The sequence below is a fragment of the Platichthys flesus genome, chromosome 19 (genome assembly GCF_949316205.1).
Source record: "Platichthys flesus chromosome 19, fPlaFle2.1, whole genome shotgun sequence".
In the NCBI taxonomy this organism is placed as follows: Eukaryota; Metazoa; Chordata; class Actinopteri; order Pleuronectiformes; family Pleuronectidae; genus Platichthys; species Platichthys flesus.
In genome coordinates this window covers 16,659,014-16,678,902 of record NC_084963.1, presented here as the reverse complement: position 1 = coordinate 16,678,902, position 19,889 = coordinate 16,659,014, and the positions used below count along the sequence as shown (strand labels likewise).

The 19,889-nt window shown below is 40.4% G+C and overlaps 2 protein-coding genes across 2 annotated transcripts in view; one reads left to right on the top strand and one right to left on the bottom strand.

Moving 5' to 3' along the window:
• ap3b1a (adaptor related protein complex 3 subunit beta 1a) overlaps nucleotides 1-2,988 on the bottom strand; it is a 55,048-nt gene extending 52,060 nt beyond the window's left edge. The window contains exon 1 of the mRNA XM_062412292.1: nucleotides 2,698-2,988. Within this exon, the coding sequence (XP_062268276.1) occupies nucleotides 2,698-2,825 (128 nt within the window). The 5' untranslated portion in view covers nucleotides 2,826-2,988. The remainder of the gene's footprint in view (nucleotides 1-2,697) is intronic.
• Nucleotides 2,989-5,003: 2,015 nt separating this feature from the next.
• Nucleotides 5,004-19,760, top strand: LOC133974649 (secretory carrier-associated membrane protein 1-like). Its single transcript, XM_062412293.1, has 9 exons — nucleotides 5,004-5,136; nucleotides 9,397-9,474; nucleotides 10,303-10,410; nucleotides 11,763-11,874; nucleotides 13,621-13,749; nucleotides 15,146-15,305; nucleotides 15,877-15,978; nucleotides 16,842-16,959; nucleotides 17,064-19,760. The coding sequence occupies exons 1-9, from the start codon at nucleotides 5,080-5,082 to the stop codon at nucleotides 17,211-17,213; spliced, it is 1,014 nt and encodes a 337-aa protein (XP_062268277.1). The 5' UTR covers nucleotides 5,004-5,079; the 3' UTR covers nucleotides 17,214-19,760.
• The last annotated feature ends 129 nt before the right edge of the window (nucleotides 19,761-19,889 follow it).

The following is a 19,889-nucleotide window of genomic DNA, read 5'->3' as shown; positions in this document are numbered from 1 at the left end:
TTGCCTGAGTGGGTAGCTAGTCATGTGAGACAGCTTAAAGAGTCACACTAGCATGCTAAGCAACATTTAACACTACAGCAAAGGAAAGTCATTGATATAACAAAGCTCCATCTTGAATTTCAAGGCCACGAAAAGCTTGCTCAAAAAGAAAATGAGAAGCTGCAGTGCAACACCTTCTTATGAGGTATATACACCTGAAGGTTTGATGTGGTGTGTAGCTTCTCGCTCACAAAGACGAAATGTATGAAACCAATGCAGCAAAGCTGCATAACCACTGATTTTATACTGATGATTGGCTGCCCTCTAGTGTCTGAATTCTGAGATGGAACTCAAACCACGTTCCCAAAACATGCTCACAGTCCACTTTGAGATTGTAATACTCAAATCTTAGACGTTCATGATATTAAAATGGTTATGAAAGAGTATTTCCTTTTTCTCCCTTGCTGCTTCACGAGGAAACATAGAGCTATATGGATCCCCACATAACACTCCATCAGTAACCAATGTAATTTATGTTCAAATTTTTTAACAAAAACAAAGGTATCAACAAATTCTAGTCAAACTCTGACTATACAAATGCAAATAAATGTGTTCTCTCCTTCACTTAAGTATTATTATATAAAGCCTGATCTGAGTTTATAAAACAGGTGGTTTAGAGCCTAACTCAAACAGCTTCCATGTTTTGACTTAACTAACTTCATACCTGCAATAATGAGTTGAAAAACTGAAATATAATCTAGTAATCTGAAGATTATTTTACTTAATCTCAGTCATTTTCATGCAAAAAATACAAAGGGATTAAGTTTTCAGCCTCATAAACATGAAGGTAACCTGCTTTTATTTGATTGTAAAATCAATCCTTTGGGGGTTTGGACTGTAAGTCAGACAAAACAAGACATAAAAAATTAAACTAAGATGGATTTTTTATTAATCAAAACACTATCAAAACATAATAGTGGGTGTATTGTAATGATTTACTGCTCTTCTTTACGAATCCCTAATTTTGTATATATTTTTTTTACAGATTGGTTGTTACTACTGAGCAATTATATTTGAAGTTTTCTCACAGGTTGTCAGAGAGGTCCTGAAGATTCAGAATTAATCTGCAAACATAATTCAATTTGTGCATTTACATTATAAACTTAGTAAATATACTATCAAACATACTCCTGCTTACAGTACATGGATCTTCAAAAAAAGGGTTAGGGTTAGGGCTTTCACACCCTTTGTCTGCTTTCAATACTAAAAAGTAATGAGAACAATATGCATGTTAAAGTGATAGTTCACCAAAAAATGAAAATCCACTCATTATCCATTCCCCACTATGCCGGTGGAGGGTCGGGTGAAGTGTTTGAGTCCACAAAACACTTGAAGTTTCCGGAATAAACAGTGTTGGAGCCAATTCCAATACAATTTAAGTAAATGGTGCCCCCTCTTCAGCGAAAACTCGCAGCAGTGCTACCGCAACTAGTGATGCTCAAGGAACTAGCGATACTTATTGCGAGTTCCCTCCGATTTCGTCTCACACACCTTTGGGAAAAAGTTTGCATGCAGTGTGTGCACGCAAGTGTGAACGTAGGTCCGAGCTGAGGATAACAACAAACTCCAAAATTGTTTTGTGGACTCAAACCCTTCACCCGCCCCTCTATCAGCATAGTGCAGAGTAGATAATGAGTGAATTTTCATTTTTTGGTGAACTATCCAATTAAGAATTAAGTTAGACCTTAACTGGGGCCATTGTATATTAACTACAACTCATAAAAACACATTAACGATAGACTTTCCTCACTTCACATAAAATAACACAGCTCTCACAATCTGTTCTCATGATAAATGTTGAGTCCACCAGTTACAATGGCCAGAGGAAAATAAATACCACTGAACTGAGCAAAGAGAGAATTTGAGATATAGCATATTTCTGGACTCAAAGCTGCATGGATTACCAACTTGGCACTGCAGTTAGCTGTAGATTCAACTTTAGTCATTTGTTGTAAAGATGCGTTTTTTATGATTCTCCCAATGTCAAGCAAGCATCAGACAGGGACAACCGGGACATGGTGGTATTTCTCCAACATAAGGTTGCAACATACAGGTTTCTTTGATAATCAATAAATTTTAATTCTATAAAGCCTAAGTTAGCAAAGTAAGTTCTTGACTTGTCTGACCTACAGTTAAACACCTATGCTCGGTTTACTATGAAGCAAGTTGGACAGTAGTAAATACTCTTATTTTGGAATCTGCATTCAGGGCATTTCTGCTTGAAAAGGGACATAAAGAAAAGTTATACTAATGACGTCTCTCTCGCGAGTACTGGTAATGAATGAAGGAAGCTGCCGTGTAACTTGCAGGAGGAGGGGGGGGGGCTGAAAACAAACATATTACAGGGTTGTGCCTACTCTCTTTGTGAATAGCGGGTTTATACAGACGCTGATAATCATAGATTACATTTAACAGTGCAGCAGATGTGCGATCAAAGCCAGACATGTCTTCAGAACGGGCTCATTATCCATATCTATGACAGTTGGATACTCAGGTGCACCATGGCAGAGAGCTAGCCGACATTGGCCCCCGCTGCCCGGCTTCTGACTGATGCTGCACCGCGCTGTTAGCTCGACAGAGTGGCCTGTGGCGGTGCTACTTTACCGCAGGTGAGTCGTGCTGACGCTGGGCGGAGGGACACGTCGCGGACCGTCTTACTTTTTGAAGTCGGTGCTGAAGAGTCCGAAGGCGGCTCCGGAGCCGGAGGAGGTCGCGTTGCTCTCCTGTCCCGCTTCCACCGCAGCCTCCGCTCCTCCCTGGTCGTTGTACAAGGCGGTCGTCGACATGTTGGATTAGTCGCCGTCTTCTGCTCCTCAACACAACAGCAGACTACACATACACGCTAGAGAACGTTCGTGGCGTTGGACCGAGCGGCAGCAAACTTCTCCCGGATTTCACCCAACTTTTCTTTTTCACACGCAGCAGCGGAAGTGTGAGTTGGACAAGCGGGTGTCACATGACAGGGCCTCGGCATCACACGGCTCATAGATCCGCGGCAGACAGAAGAGACAGCGCGGCGATGCCTGCCGGAGCTGCGTGTTTACACAGCGCAGATCTATGTCTGGAATCCTCCGAGCCCCTGGGTTGCCACGGTAACAACGTTACTACGGTTTTTCTCAAGGAGCAAGAAAAATAACAGAACGTTTTACGTATTTTACGTAATATTTACCGTATCAATGGAACTTTATTTATATAGCAGCTTTAATGCAAATTAGTGCAGTTCAACGTGGTTTACATATCATTGACAATATCAAAGCAAAGGATAACAAGAACAATTTTAGAGAACTGCAGATAAAGTGGAGATAAAAATAGATCAATAGAACAACAGAATATGTACATAATATAATAGAAGGTCTCATAAAAGTCTTGAAATGAAAACTAAATTATAAAATATTACCTTTGAATCATTCTTTAGAAGTACTTTTGGATTCATGTTTTTTTTTTACCCTAAAATGAGCCTTTTATATTTAAACACTTTATATTTACATCAGGAGCAGACCCTCTCTACGGAGGCCAACATGTTTGTTTATTTACAGTAGCCAGAACTGGACAAAATAAACACCTCTTGCCTTTTAATGACAACTTAACTTTACCATAGGTTCTCTTTCATGTTCTGAAGGAGAGGGTGAGATGAGGGGTATTCAACTGCAACACACAACTTAACCACTATGTGTCACTAAATCCTACACACTGAACCTTTAAAACACATTCACAGCTTTTTTTCAGTGCTCCCAATAACAAGATGAGTACCATAGTGTCGTCTTTGTTAAGGTGCGTTATGATCATTTTGTTGGACTCAGTTAATCGAAATATAAAATGTATCAACAGACCAAAGGTGAAAGGTTGGGAGGTTGTCAGTCACAAATATGTGGGTCACATTTATCCATCCTGGAAGTTTGAGCGATATTCTGAATGCATCATTATTCAGTTTTGCACTGACAGCACTGACGCTGTTGTCAATCATCATCATCATCATCATCATCATCATCATTATCATCATCATCATCATCATCATCACATAAATCACTATATTTATTTTACAGCCAACACTTACTTTCAAAATTAAATACAAAAATACATTAAAAGACGAGGCTTTGTTATAAATACTGATAATAACCTATGCTTTTACAACAAACAGTTATAATAGCAATAACCTATTAATATAATGGATAAAAAACAGAAACAGGAATGTCTGCATAGTAGGTCACACTCAAATGTAATTTACTCGTAACAATGTTCACTGTCTGTCTCTGGGAGAGCCGTGACGTCACTGATGAGTTCAATAGCCACAACAAACAGCCGGCGTCTCTGTGTCTAATGGTCCCATGGTCATGGTTGCTCTCTGTTAGTGGGACAGAGCTATTTGGGATCTGCAACATAGACATCAGCCATGTGAGGACATTTTGTTTAAAAATGATCTTTTAATCAAGGCTTTTAGAGCTAGATACCAGATACTGACATATCTATCTAGCTATCTTCATATCTATCTGTCCGTCTGTCTGTCAAACAGATAATGAGATAAAAACATAAAGCAACACTTCAAGTACTAAAACCTCAAGAAAAGACATATCTATCTATGGGATCATTTGAAATCATTCATGAGGTATACTTGTTTCCAATTTTCCATTAATACACTTATTAAAATCTTGCCACACTGTTTCAGGGTATTTACCAAAGCCAAAATAGATGAGGCAAAGATTTGGATTGTGCAATGTAAACTGAACATGATGCTTCAATATGATAATGTAAGTTATGCAAAACCTTGGCAACTTGAACTGATATTTCATAATAAACAACATGATTTAAGGGATGTACTTCCGAGTTGTGACTCACGTGATCCGCTGCTGGTGACCAATCCCTCCCCTCGGTACAATCTCTGGGTGCTGCCCATACTAGACTTCACGTCGGACCGTGAAACCTCCTGCGTCTGTCCGCCTCACAGCGAGACCTAGCGGGGTTTAATCTCCGGCGACAGTCGGTCCAAACGTTGCTCTCTAAACCAGTGGCACACACCTAACGGGGAGGACTCACACCACGAGAATGTCGGAATTCGACAGCAACCCGTTCGCGGAGCCCAGCTTCAAGAACCCGCTCCAGGTAACGTTAGCTAGCTGAGGTAGCCACGTTAGCGTTAGCTGCTGAAGTGTTACACATTAATAACGAGCAGAGGGAGCGTAGCACCGCGTGATATGAAGTAAACAGCTGTGATGACTCCACTCTCTGATTAAAGATGGTGTATTTCCTCCGACTGTCACTTTCTATCTGTGCCGTTTCACTTTGGCTGCCTGTAGTGACACAACATACTGAGGTGTCAACCGGTGTTGTGTGTTCGCCTCACAGCTGTTAAAGATCCAGTGTGTGAGATTTAGGTGAAAGGGATCTATTGCAGAAATTGAATATAAAATATCCGTAGTCCTGTTTTCACTCGTGTCTAAATTGTATTAATTGTTTTTTTCTTTAACCTAGAAAGGGCCCTTTTTATTAAAATACTTTATCTTTACATCAGGGGCGGGTTCTCTCTGCGGAGGCCGGAATGTGTTTTTTACAGTAGCCCAGACTGGACAAACTAAACACCTTTTTGAGTTTTTATGACAACTGAAGGCTACCACAGGTTCTCTCTAATCTTTGAAAAGAGAGGGTGAGTTGAGGGGGATTCAGCTGCAACATTCAACTTCACCACTAGATGTCACTAAGTTCTACACACTGAACCTTTAAGACTACAGTTGTGTTTTATCAAACCATTTAGTTTCCTCCACGATGCCCTGTTTGTACCTTTCTCTCATACTCACTTCAGCGCCTGTCGGTGTCTCCACTGATTTCAGCTTCCCACACGTATGACATCCTTCTCTTCCCATACTTATAAAGTCAACATTATCAGATATAACCTCCAGAGAATGTCCGTAGAAATGGGTCTGGACTTTCTCCGTAGGTTGCCTCTTGTACATGAACAACACATCAGGAGATTCTCCACTCAGATGCCTTCACAACTATACAGACATATCAGGTTCAGGTTATGGCTGGAGCAGCGAGCAGAAGAAGGATGTAAAGTGTTTATTCAGCTGCTGAGATCACACATTTGTTTGTTTAGATTAAAGTGGATGACACCTCTTATTTACAGAGACATCTGTACTGTTTTTGTTCCATCAGTCCTGTTGTAGAAGTGTCATCTAACGACCACAGGTTAACGTGAAGCCTCTGGAATACCTGCTGATGTGTTCTCACAGGGGCTCCTTCCCACATTATCCATTATTTATTATTCTCCACCCAGCCATTTGGATTCTCACATACTGGAAAATGTCAGGAAATAATCTGGAGTTCAGTGCATGTCTGAAAAACACCCATACAGTTATTTTCAGGTAAATAAACTGCTGTTCAAATGTTATAAAACGGCCAAGAATTTTTACACATTGTCTATCCAAAAAAAGTACAAAATGTTGTAGTTGTACATTTGCTCAATGTTATTTATGCTTTCATAGAGCTGTGGGCTTTGGTTAGGACTCCACCCTAAATCATACTCAGTGTTGTCCTTATAGTGTCTTGTTATGGTGAAAACATTTGATCATGTGCTCCCTCTGTGTCCTCCCCTCCTCTCTAGTTCAACACATCAGGTGCACTATGCAAAGACAAATGGCAGCAGGTAGTTGTACAGTTGGTTCGACTTTGAACAACGTAATGTTAACTTGCAACCATGTCAATGGACATGGAAACAAAATTAAATTTCTTTGAATAATGATTAATAGTTTAAGTTATTTCTCAAGTTTAGGTTTGTCAAAATGTAAGAGGAGAGGAAAACTGAAGGACTTTTGGAAAATGTTAAATTTTATGAATATATTAAACAATAAAAGAACATTTTTGATGCCACTACCATCACATCAGATATATAAATGAATAGTCAGGTAAACAACAGATTCAGTTTATAATTATTTGATGAGGGTTAAGGGCAGATGATGTCACACATATGATTGTTAGCCCTTTGAGACAAACTGTGATTTGTGAATATGGGCTATACAAATAAATGTAGGTTGATTGATACATCATTGTTCACACATTTTCCAGTTTATGACGATATAGCCCAGAAAGTGATATCTTTCATTTTAGAAGCTTTCATTTATTGCATGAACTAAAAAAACACTTCCACCTTTTTTCTCTGTCAGAGTGTGGTGACGGAAAGTGCTGACGGCACAGATTGTCCGTACAGATGCACAGAGAGTGAATTATTCACGGGGTCCTCATTAACATACAGGCATGACTAATGAACCCCTTCCATTGCCATTTTCCCGTCGCCCGTTGGCCTGCACTTCATTTAGTTTTTGCCTGAGGAGAGATGGAGCTTCCTCCACTATTCTGAGCCATCTTCAATAGTTCATGAAATCATATGGTGCCTTCGTGGACGACATCTGGTGTCGGGATTTGTTCCCTCTGTTTTGGCCTATTTTTTCTGCATGCGGGCAGATGACAGAAAAAATGAAAGGATCTATAAGGAAGTGTAGCTGTTACATTTGATTGTATCGGTAGCTCAATCAAATGTGGGATTGATGCAGTGACTCTTTACTTTTCTAACATATTTCAGCTTCATCTTTAAATGCAGAAGAGTATGCACATTGTTGAAGTGTCCTCCAAGTGTTAGATTAGTGCACCTGCTCACACCGAACTCTGCCAGTTTGGTTTCCACCTACGTCAGGATCTCGGTGGATTCAATTTCAATTATTTTACATGTCGCTATAGGAGACAGGGAGTCCGTAGGCGTTTTCATAGCAGTTTTCATACAGACAAACATGCAAAAGGTGGACGATGAGTGGTGTAAACTGCAGACTTCAACCTGACAATTCTACACTTGGTCAATATGATTGTGATTGTTTGGCTAAGCAGTAGAGAAGCATTAAAGTTTAAACACAACATAGACTGAAATATTAATGACCCCGGTCTGGTGACAACTTACCATCACCAAGCCGTGTGTGTGTGTGTGTGTGTATGTGTGTGCACCAGCAGAAGAGAAGCTCCCAGAAATGTAAGTCAGACCACACTGAGCCTGGATGAGAGTAGCACTTCAGGAAAACGCAGATCGGATGATAAGCTTGCGCTGCAATTTGAATAAAACTAGGGCCTGACCGACAACAGCTCATGGTAAGAGTGTTAATCAAAGAAATGTATTAAAATGTAGCTTTTGTGTTGTCATTGGGGAACAGGAAGTTAACATGCAAGTGCAGGGGGAAGATACTAAACTAATTCTGTTTTAATGTTTGACCTCTTCCAAAGTACTGGAATAAGTAGTCATAGGTGATTGTAGTTGTCTTTCATAATAAAATATTATTGTCACTCACTAGTAAGGTATTGTACAGATTGTCCTAACATTGCATGACTGCTGTAATAAAACTCCTTTACATATATTACAAAAGTTTTGACAGCTAAATATACTTTAATTATTGAAATGAAAGGTTCCTGCCAAGTGTTTAATATTTGTATTTATATTTGTTGTTCATATATTTATGGAGGAAGCTGTATTAACATGTCAGTGTTAATGATGTCAAGGTTAAGTCAGTTTAAACAGAAGTATATATTATAAACTCTTGGGAAGATTTTTCATTAACTAATCTTATATTTTATATGGAAATATATGAACTTTAAGGAAAATCTTAAACTGAAAAAGTAGTAAAATATAAGTAAACTAAAATATAGTAGTAATTACAGAATTTCCCTCTTACATGTAGAAGAGTAGAGTTGAAATGTAGCTGAAAATCTCAAGTAAACTACAGGTACTTAAAAGTGTGTGTTTAATTAAAGGTACTTTGTTTGATTCCACCTCTGGTGTCTGGTTGTTTTGCCTTCATTCTTTTATTTCAGTTTTTGTGCTCAGATAATTAAACTGTCATTCTCGGCTAGTCCTTCGTGAACAAGGTTGTTCAAATATGCTTTAATGCAGATCAAGAATGTGAGTAACAGGAGCTGTAAAGTGCTTCAGCAGTTTTTGTGCATAGCGTAGCAAACTAGAGAAACACAGTCTCCCTTTTTATTTCTGTCGTCGGCAGCCAGAAGCATTCGCCCCAGCTCCCGAAAGCGTGGACTATTTATAGACGTCTTCCTGTGAAAATTATTGGAATCATCCCTTCTTTGTCCGTATTGAATTATAGGCCTGTTGCGTTTCAAATAACGAGGGCTGTTTGTCCTTGATTTGACAGAATAATGGAGGGTTTTCACACTTTCATGAGGTATTTTTTTTACTATAGAGATTTTGCACTGGTATCCTTGGTGTAAACTCAATGATAGTCGAGTTAAGATTTGGATATTCTGATGCCAGACGTGAGCTTTTTGCTGCTTTTGCTCAGCCTCTCCCCTGTTCTTTTTATTTCTTTTTCTCAGGATCCGTCAGTGAGCCAAGCGAGACAGACGGCTCCTCCTGGGCTGGAGGAGTACAACCCCTTCACAGAAGCCAAACCAGTGAGTGCTTTTACAGATTATTCACTGAGCTCATTTATCAACTAGCGGTGCGGAACAACATTCACCAGGTTTTAAAGTAATCCTTGTAATTTCTGACTTTCACATGAGGCCGTAGCAATGGGAATAGATTGGTCGCTGTTGCGATGAAATATTGTGTTAAATGGAAAATAAAAGAAACTGAGGAGTGCAATAAATCCATCCCCTGTGCTCATTAGTCCAACATGCAGTTTAACAATTGTGCCACCAGAACTGTAATTCAAAATATGTAAGTGGGAATAATTCAAACATCGAACCCTTGTTAATTGTTTAGCTCTTTTTGACACTAATTTAAAAATAGTTTATCAGCTATCCACACTTCTCCACTCATGGGACACCTTAGTAGCCCCTTCTATGGGAGCGATAAAGGATTCCTTGTTCAAAAGCTCTAACTGACCTGATTCTAGCTGCACAAAGCATTTTAGCATCCAGATATACAGGAGCAGCTGTTCAAACTGGTTTAGAGTTGTTGCTCCACAGCAGAGGTACAACTACACGCCTTTAAACGCCCTTATTTATAAGAAGATTTAAAAACCACCCCACTGACTGACTGCTACAGAGCGCTGGTTTATTCAGATGTTGTTAATATTGAAGGTACAGCTTGTCCAAATAGCACCAAACTCTGCATTGCACTTCCCATGATTACTAAGAATACGAATGCCAAGAGTGACGTTTATCCAGATAAATGATCCACAGACAGACAGACGGAGAGATGGACATTTGTGGAATTAGTTGGTAGATTTCTAACATTTTTTTCAGGCTGTTTTATCAGACTCGTGTTACCCTCCATAGGCGCCTGCAGGGATGGCACCCAAGACTGCTGCGCCCACTATCAACACACAACCCGCCATCATGAAACCAACAGAGGAGCCTCCGGCCTACTCGCAGCCTCAGGCACAGGTATTACTGACCCCAGTTGGACCTCACCCTCTCAAAGAACTGCTGCTTTTTCTGCAACTTTATACTTCCTGGTCCTCGTCTTTTTCTTATGTGCTGATATTATAAGGGCCCGAGCACCTACGGTGGGAGGCCCTATTGTATTTCGAAGGATTCGTGTTTCCCGTTTGTGCTTTTTCAGGGCCTAGACATGCTCAAATTCTTACCAAAGATTGCAGGAAATTCAAAACCCCAAAAAGTAATTGTATTCTGGTGTAATTTTAAATATGTGGGACATAATGGTTCATCAGCGCCATCTAAGAAAACGCCCCTCAGTTAGCTTTCACCGATCAAAAACCGTAGCCCAGGTTTATCATGACTAGACCATGTGTATCGTGGCTAGAGGTGCAATAGGAAAAACGTAACAGGAAGCCCGCCATTTTCGATTTAGTGGCTATTTTGGCAGTTTTTCTAAATTTTTTCTTTGCCGTACTTGTCCCAGGGTTTTCATCAGATCAACTACATATGGACATTAGTGTCTTCACAAGATGGAGATATATTTTAGAATTCTTTGATGTCTTAGAAGCAAAGTTTTTTACGACCTGAAGAGAGACAAGAGTGTTTTTGACCTGAACAGATCTATTAGTCTAGTATATTGATGGCGATAGCACCACCTACTGCCAAAAGGAGTTAAGCCTCGTTTTAAAACTAAATTCAATTTAGATAAAGTTTTCACTTTGGGGTCTAACTTGAATGGGTGGACCTTAATGCGTAATTAGTGAGCGTGGTCCAGTGGTGCATGACAGATGCAGGAAGTGAAGCGTTTATCCTTGCCGCAGTGCGCAAAATGCATGCCATGCAGAGACGTGAGTTTGGTCATTGATCGCTCTCTCCACTAACAGCAACAGGCTTCAAAATGCGTGTGCACGGGCCCGTCAGTGCTACAACTTAGCCCTTCTTGGGAGTAGGCATTAAAAGCAAGCAGGCTGTGAGGCTGGGACATTTCTAATGGCTATGTCCAACATCACCAGCAGAGATTTAAGCTCGTACCGAAGGTAGAACATGAAGTACAATGACAGCTGGTTTCATGCTGAGTTTGTGGACCTAAAAGCAGCTCAGCAGGAAACTGTCTGTATCCGTTACCGGGCTCGAACAGGCCGACAGAGGAAATAACTTGTGATGCTGCATCTCATTTGTCGGCAGCATGTTGTTGTGATGTCTCTCCGCCTGCTGGTGCCGCCCCTCTAGAGAATTTGATTCATTCCAAAAGTAGAAACGGAGAATTTGTAGGGAGCTGAAAAATAACAGCCTGCCAAAGAGTCTCCTGTACTTCACCATTGTGTTGATGGCTTTTCATTGTGTGTGTGCATTTGTAGGAGCAGACGCGGGCAGCTGCGGAACTCTTGAGGCGACAGGAGGAGCTGGAACAGAAAGCTGCGGAGCTGGACCGCCGGGAGAGAGAAATGCAGTCACTCAGTGCTTCAGGAGGTCAGCACCAGACACCGGCATACCGCTCCAGATCAATACTGGCACCACAGAAAGATGAACACAGAAAAAGAATGACCCTTTTAATCGGGAAACAGATTCCCTGTTAGGATCATAACAGGATGCTACTTGTTTCTTTTTGTCACACTTTTAATAACACGTGATCTTAATTTGAGGGAATAGTGAGACATTATTGTTGGATGAGAACATCAATATCAGTCTATATGATAAATATGAAGTCTTTTTATACCTCGTGGCCAGAAGGCAAGCAGCAATGATGCCATGTAGTCACTGCACCAATCTAATAAATGGTGTCAGTAGAAATAGTGGTAATTAGTCAAATGTAAAGGTTTACCTTCAGGCAGAGCCATGTAAGCTGTTTCAGGCTGATATTATTCATATTCAGGCTACATCCATACATCTACATTCTTGTCTCAAAACATTATTTACAAACTCAAACAATCTCTGTCCACCCAAGTGATTTGGCACCGTATCAGTTTTAAACCCTGTATCATACTAACACACCTGAAACAGTATGTTATTTGGCCGCCCGTGTTGTTTGGTTGTTAGTTGCAGAATTGCCGCACATTTTTTGAATAACAGCTCATCCCCTACACATATCGGCAGTTGTAACTTTGTAAAATGCTGAGTTTAAATGCAAAACAGCTGTTAGCAAAAACAATAGGGTCAGCAACGCTTGCAGTTGATGATCCATGTTCAGTTCTACACTGGTAACCAAGGCTAATGTCGGTTGTTTCCAGAGGGGGTGATGCTATAGGAGCCTGACTAATTCCAGAATGATACATTAAGACCGAAAACTCCCAATCAGCAAGTGTCTGCCCGTCCAGACTTAAATGCAGCCCCATAATTTTCAAACTAAACTATTGCCAGCAAGCTTCTCTGTTTTAGCAGCTCTTAAACTCAGGATTTTTGTGGGTGCCGGGCGTATCTTTAGCAGATTAATTAATTTTCAAATGTAAGTAATGTGGATGAAACCTTACTGTACAAACATGAAAGGTGATATCATCACCTAATTCTCAGCAAGAGCATATTAGCAGATTTTCCGAAAGAACAAACGATTCCTTTAAATGATCATAGATCTTGTACAGAGAAGGCAGCTTGAGGTTTCTCTTTTGAACCACATTAACCACAATATACAGATTCTCTTCCGTGTCTCAGAGCCGACATCTGTATGAAACACATCAGCTGATGACTATGTTAACATGCACACAACAATCCAGGCTGGAAATCAGAGAATGAATTCACTGTACTGCACATGTTCTGCAGTAATGTGGTTACTGTGAAACACACTTAAGTGCAGCTGGCCCATAAACAGAATCATCCCTTACAATAGTTTGGAACCTTAGGTTCAAGAATGTTATTCATACACATCTGTTACGGCCGCCGCATTAAAATGATTACTGCTACTGCTTCAGGATTAGGACGCACATTTGACCCGGTTGGTTTGAACCATGGTGGAGACTCCTGTCGTGGTACCCTCCCTTTACACTCCCCCCGCTGGCCTGCACTTACTTTACTGTGGAACAATAAACACCCGCACTAATCAGAGGTTACTAGTACTTGAACAGTTACTGTGCGTAGATTGCAAATGCGGTTTGCCCCCACTGCTTCAATCCTAGAAACACTGCAGTGAATAGTCTTGACAAGTCCCGAATGAAACATGAGATCATAATTTCTTTTAAAGCTTTACGGTCGGTCACAATCATGTCTTTTATTGTCCTGTTTCAGGCAGGAAAAACAACTGGCCTCCTCTCCCAGAGAAGTTCCCTATGGGTCCATGTTTCTACCACGACATCAGCGTGGACATTCCTGTAGAGTTTCAGAAGACAGTCAAGATCATGTACTACCTCTGGATGTGTGAGTTGTAGTTTTTTTTTCCCCTGTTGTCATAATAACAGTCCACCACATTTGTCAAGACTGAAATAGCTATAGGTCTATTAGCTAGGGCATTGCACAAATAATTATTGTTACCTAAGCGGGGAAAGGCACCAGGAAATTGTTTTACTCCCATATTGCCATATTGTTGATGAGGGTTTTATGTTGTACCAGTAAGAGAATCCAGTGAAATACAATCCAAGAACTCCACTTTCAGAAAGAAAAAGAAAGATTTTTCAGACAGTGATGACTTCACAGCAGTTTGTTGTACTCACAGGCGGGGTTTTGCAACTCTGGAAAGTTTTCACCTTGGCAACTTTTTAAACAAACCTTTTATTGTAAGTAATCTACCAGGAATGTGCTCTTGCATTAGTTTGATTGGCCAAACTCCGAGCCTGAGGGCATCATATTGAAAAAAAAGAATAGCCAGGTTATTTTCTACCTGATGACCCTGACCATGGTTTATTATAACTCGTTTCTTAAATGTGATAATTTTCAATATTATCATTATTATTCTTGTTATTATTTTTATTAGGGTCTGTCTACAAAATGTCGACATGGTACATAAATCATAAAAAAAAAAAAAATCTTAAAAAAGACCTGCCTAGTAAATCAAATCTGATTTAACATCTTTGCCTTAATAAAAACATAAAGTCTGTTTTATAAATGACTAAAAACTACATTCCTCCCTCTGCAGCCTTTATGCCTCGGCCATAATAGTGTTTAAATAGTCACTGGAGTTACTGGAATTCAGCAGGCACATGACAAGGACATGTTGCGCAGTCATGTGGGCTGATGAAGGGACTTGGTCAGATGATTGCTAAAAGATTTGTTTAGATACACACTTCAGAGAAAAAGGCAAAGATCCTTTCTCTCTCAATTTTGTGCTTTTTTTTTAATCACAGAATATCCATGAATTAAGACTTGGAGTTTCATACGAGCTGGATCTTTTCCAGGCTCAAACAGAGACATGTCTCGAGCACGAGAGTCTACCCCCCCACCCCCCACTCAGCTGTGGTATGTCAGCCAGCAGGATAATGTCATATGTCACACTGGGATGTAAAATCCACTCACTGTTACAGACCCGGCTGTAACCACACACTCTCGGTTAGGACCCCAAGAACAAATGGTAACGATGAATTATTGAGAGTGTGTGTGTGTTTTATTGCATCAGACCTGTACAGTGTTACATGTTGAAATATTGAGCATCAGCGTTCCCTGCTCCTCCTTAATGAATCTGACTTGGCAGGACACTGGAGACTCAGTATACAGTGACACACTGTAATGCACCAGGGCTGTCAGCCTGTCCCACTTTGACTAAAACCACCATCTTCATATTTACTGTTATTTTTTCTCTCTTTTTCCCCTCACACCTCAGTTCATACCGGGACGCTGCTCATTAACATGTTCGGCTGTCTGGCCTGGTTCTGTGTGGATGCGTCGCGTGGGGTGGACTTCGGCTTGGCCATCCTCTGGTTCATGCTCTTCACGCCCTGCTCTTTCGTCTGTTGGTACCGACCACTCTATGGAGCCTTCAGGTGAACATCTTATCGTCCTCGATACGTTCCACATTAATAAATATGGTAAACAGGCAAACAACATTTAGCAGTTGGTGGGTCAGGGCTTAACAGTGAGTCTTATTCTACATCCTTTAATAAGGTACACCAGTTGCCAGCAATTGTTGGCCTGCAGGTCAAAACTGTCCCATCAGCAACACTATCTGTCCCGGCAGATTATTTTTGATCATTTGATTCTTTCATTTAACCATATCTGCCCGACGAGTCATGGGTGATGATCTGTAGATCATCACCCATGACTCATCACAGCAGTGTTATTTACTCTTTTTGCAATTTCTCTACAAAGTGAAACACATCTTTTGTTATTTTACTGCAATGTTTTACAGTGAGCTGAAGGACAGTGCTTTTATTTTTGAAAAGATGTAAATTTTGGTCTGAAGAATGCGTCACTTGCTTAAAAGAACTCTGAAACAGCATTGAATAAAAATTCAGTTTTGTTTAATGAAAAACATTGGCTATAAAATCAGAGAAGAAGCCTGTTGGTCATAGGTCTCACATATAATTATTCACATCCTTCTTCTTCTCTCTGCAGGAGTGACAGCTCATTTAGATTTTTCATTTTCTTCTTCGTGTACATCTGTCAGTTTGGAATCTACGTCCTCCAGTGTATCGGCATCTCTGGCTGGGGCGCCTGGTAAGACAACAAGGCATCAACACACTGAGGGAGAGAAAAATAGAGGCAACTTCATTTATTCCTCGTGCCAATATCCTCAAAGAAGAAAGTAGTCCCATTGATTATGACATTGCTATTAATTAATAAATATTTTTGAGAGCAGCATAAATTAGTCACTTCTTCTTTTAGTTCTCAAACATTTGATGGCCACTTAGATTAAATATTTGCTGTCATAACATTCTACTAAAATTTGCATATTCTAATTAATTTTCAAAGAAACTTGTAATACAAAAAATGTTACTTGTCATGGGTACTTTCATTGTGTAAAGTTTCATTTTGATAGGAGTAAAGGAAAAAGATTGCCCCATTGGTATGTATTGTTGCAATGCCTTATTGGCACGCATCTCGGATTGATGAGAATTAAACATATTTCCTCAACTAGGATTTCTTAGGACTTTTAGTATGTTGTTCTGGACACCTAGAAATGATCTATGCTGAAAAAAAATATTTTACAATTAGTCTGTCGTAAAACGCTACTTTGCCTGGACTATAAATTACTCAGTAATTTTGTAGCTTTGACTAAACATATGAAACAGGAGGAAATAATGCATATTTTCAGCAGCAGATTATTCCACATTTGAGGCAGCAGGATGTGTTTGTTTGACTGAGACAGTCAAACTGCAGCGTGGGTGTTCACGATGAACAACAGTGCGTCTCATTGACGTGTTTGCAAACAATGTAGCTCACTCCCTTAGGGAAATTGGACACAGCAGGCTTTAACTGTACTTGTTAGTCGGAGCAATTTATCGTTAGTTTAGGTCTTTTCATGGGATTTATTGACAAGGAAAAAAAAACAGAGCCTTTAATGAATGTCTTGTTCTTAGTGGGTGGATCTCGGCTTTGATGTGCCTGAATAGCAGCATCCCAGTGGGCATTATCCTGATCCTCATCGCTGGTCTCTTTACCTCACTGGCCGTCATGTCCCTCATCATGTTCAAAAAGGTACAGTGGACGCACCACAAGTCCAGAGATATATTCAAGTAGAGTCTGTAACAGGCTGTTCAGCTTTAACCCACCCCTGTCTTCTCTCCTTTCATCCCCACCAGGTCCATGGGATGTACCGTACCACGGACGCCAGCTTCGAGAAGGCCCAGCAGGAGTTTGCCACCGGCGTCATGTCCAACAAGACGGTCCAGACAGCCGCCGCTAATGCCGCCTCCAGGGCCGCGCAGGAAAGCTTCAAGGCGCAGGTCTGATCGGCCCCATAGGGCACGCTCAACTCTCTGTCCAACACTCACCCATCTGCCCCTCCTCCTCTTCTGCTCACAAATGCAGCCCCCAGCTTCCCTTGAGCCAAGTGGCCTGTTTGAACACATGGAGAGCCCCTCCCCCCCCAGCCTGCTGACACTGTCAGAGTGGTTCATGTGAGGGTGCCGCAGTCACCCCATGATCTGTGATCTGAGAGAAAACCACTACTGGGATGATTCGAACCGGCTAATTGCTCCAGCGACAACATCACACACACTCATCTCTGACTCTGGGATCCCCTAATCGACGCTGCACTCACACCACTCAACCAGCAGGCTCTACTATATTTTTGTATGTTTGTTGTGTGCGTGTGTGTATGTGTGTGGCCAACTTAATGATTGTTTGTTTGCTTATATAAACGTCTGTACAGCCTTGAGGCCTGTGTGTAGACTGATTGTAATGTAGATTGAACCAAGTCCGACTCTGGAGTTACTCGGGCATTTCTCAGCCGTCTTTGAAGCTCCGTGTGTTTCTTTAATTTATCAACCTAATCACTTCTTCCTGTTTTTTAAATTAATTTATTATCGGACAAGTAGAAGTCATGCAGCGCTCTCTAGCTGTCGGTGAATGCTCATGCAACAGAAATCTGCGATTTATTTTGCTGGGGTACATCATTTGTCACTGCTGCCCCCCGGTGGAGGGATTTTGTATTGTCAAAGCTGAATGCTGTGCATTCCAGTTCACTACCTTGCCTTCTGCTTTCTGTTTGCTTGAGTCAGAATTGGATTTTTAGAAGGTCTGTAGTCTCTCTCCTTTTAAAGAGATACTTCAACTGAAGTCTCATCTGTTAAGTATCAAACACTCACTCCTGCCGATTGTAGGGATAATGTTTTTTTTCTCCGTATCAAGGGTCGCGCCAATTATTATTCGGATTAATAAATTCATTGATTGTGTATTTCTGTTGGTGAGGAGTAGATACATGATTTCTCGTAAAGTAAATTCAAAGTGTTTGGTTTGTCCACGGTTATGCTCTAAGTTTCTTTAATTTTTTTAACCATCGGAATTACAACCAATCAGAGCGTTTGATACTTAGACGCTGTTTTTATTTTAGGTGGAATATTACTTTAAAGTTTGCTCTCCAGTATCTCTGTTTTCTTTAAATCTATTGCCTATACTGATCTTCATATCCACAGTGAAATCCCACAGAGTTGCACTTTAAATCCAGTCATTATATTGTTTATAAAATCGGTGCAATGAATTGATATTTATTTCAATGGCCTCACGCCATCCTTCTCATTCGTGTAATTCATACGTTCTAACATGCACCAGCTGAGTTCAGCATAGTTTCTCATGGAGCCTACAACACACACTGTTGTGAATATACAGCTGCATGTTTATACAGTCTCTTTGAGAGGAACGTTCCATTCTTCTCCAGCTTTTCGTGTGTTCTGGAGATTTACCTCAGTTGTACTCAGGATGTGCTCGTCACTTGCATGACAAGGATAAAAGTCAATTATACCAGGCCGTACAGAACTACAGACACTAACACCTAGATTTAAATACATGTGCTGTAAATAAATATGTTGCAATGAAAAAATTATTAAAAAGAACACTAACATTGTCAGTAAATTTCCTGTGATGTTCTAATGATTGCTTGCTTATTAATAACTGGAGAACTGTGGATTGAATAAACCACAAGCAGATGCACAATCACATCTACAGATGAGGTCATTCGTTTTAATTACCAGTTTGTGGTCATTAATAATGTTCAAATGCATTTTACCTGCAAAAATGTCTTAGAGCCAGTAAGTGGAATTTAGGAACTGGGAAGCAGCTTTTCACCATTTCTTATTTCTTTCTGTTGCATCGCGTGTTAAAGCCAGTTAAGCCTTTTGTGAGTATGTGACGTGTAGGAGTGTAAATAGAGGGACTGTGGAGCCTAATATTTGTCAAGGGCAGAGTACGGATCCTTCTTCCTGGAGAGGAGCCATTTTTTTAATTCGAACTATCAACTTATCCTCCGAGGCTGCAACATGCCTTCTTCCCTCGACCCCTTTTTGCTGTTTTTATTTCACATCGGCTTAATTTGGACCAGTACATTTCTTTCTGCCTAAGCACATGCATGTACAAAGCATCATGAGATTGTTCTTTAAAGAGATTCCTGCTGATTTCTGACTGTAAAAACTTTCTGGCTTAAAACAAACAAACAACACATGTGAAGAAGGCGACAGGTCGACTGTGATGGGAACTGTGGGATGGGACTGTGGCTTTAAACTGTGCTAATGATCAAGGTTTGTGTTGGAAACAGTGAGAACAAAAATAAAACCTTTTTCCAGCTTCTCTTAAATTTAAATAAAAGGATTCAGGAGTGTTATTATTCAGAAACATACTATGGGATGTTTGTATATTTTGTCTGATTTACTGATGGTCGGCAGTTTGCTCTAAATTTGTGTTTGATTTAAAGGTGCACTCTGGTTTCTCCTTCAGTCGCATGTTGAGCAGTGGAGTTTTGTATATTTACTGTATAAGCACTGAATAAAAGTCTTCTTCTGTAACGTTTCTCTCACATCTGTCGGTTCTTTGCTAAACACAAATCATTCCTCCATGTAGATTCCATGTGGATTGAAATAGCAGCTGAAAACCAGAGGAGGTCAGTAGTGACCAAAGAACAGGGACGTTCACTG

Coding starts and splice junctions, on each gene's coding strand:
- LOC133974649 (XM_062412293.1), top strand. CDS start 5,080: ATGTCGGAATTCGACAGCAACCCGTTCGCGGAGCCCAGCTTCAAGAAC. Junction 5,137..9,396: donor GCTTCAAGAACCCGCTCCAG/GTAACGTTAGCT, acceptor TCTTTTTCTCAG/GATCCGTCAGTGAGCCAAGC. Junction 16,960..17,063: donor CCCTCATCATGTTCAAAAAG/GTACAGTGGACG, acceptor CATCCCCACCAG/GTCCATGGGATGTACCGTAC.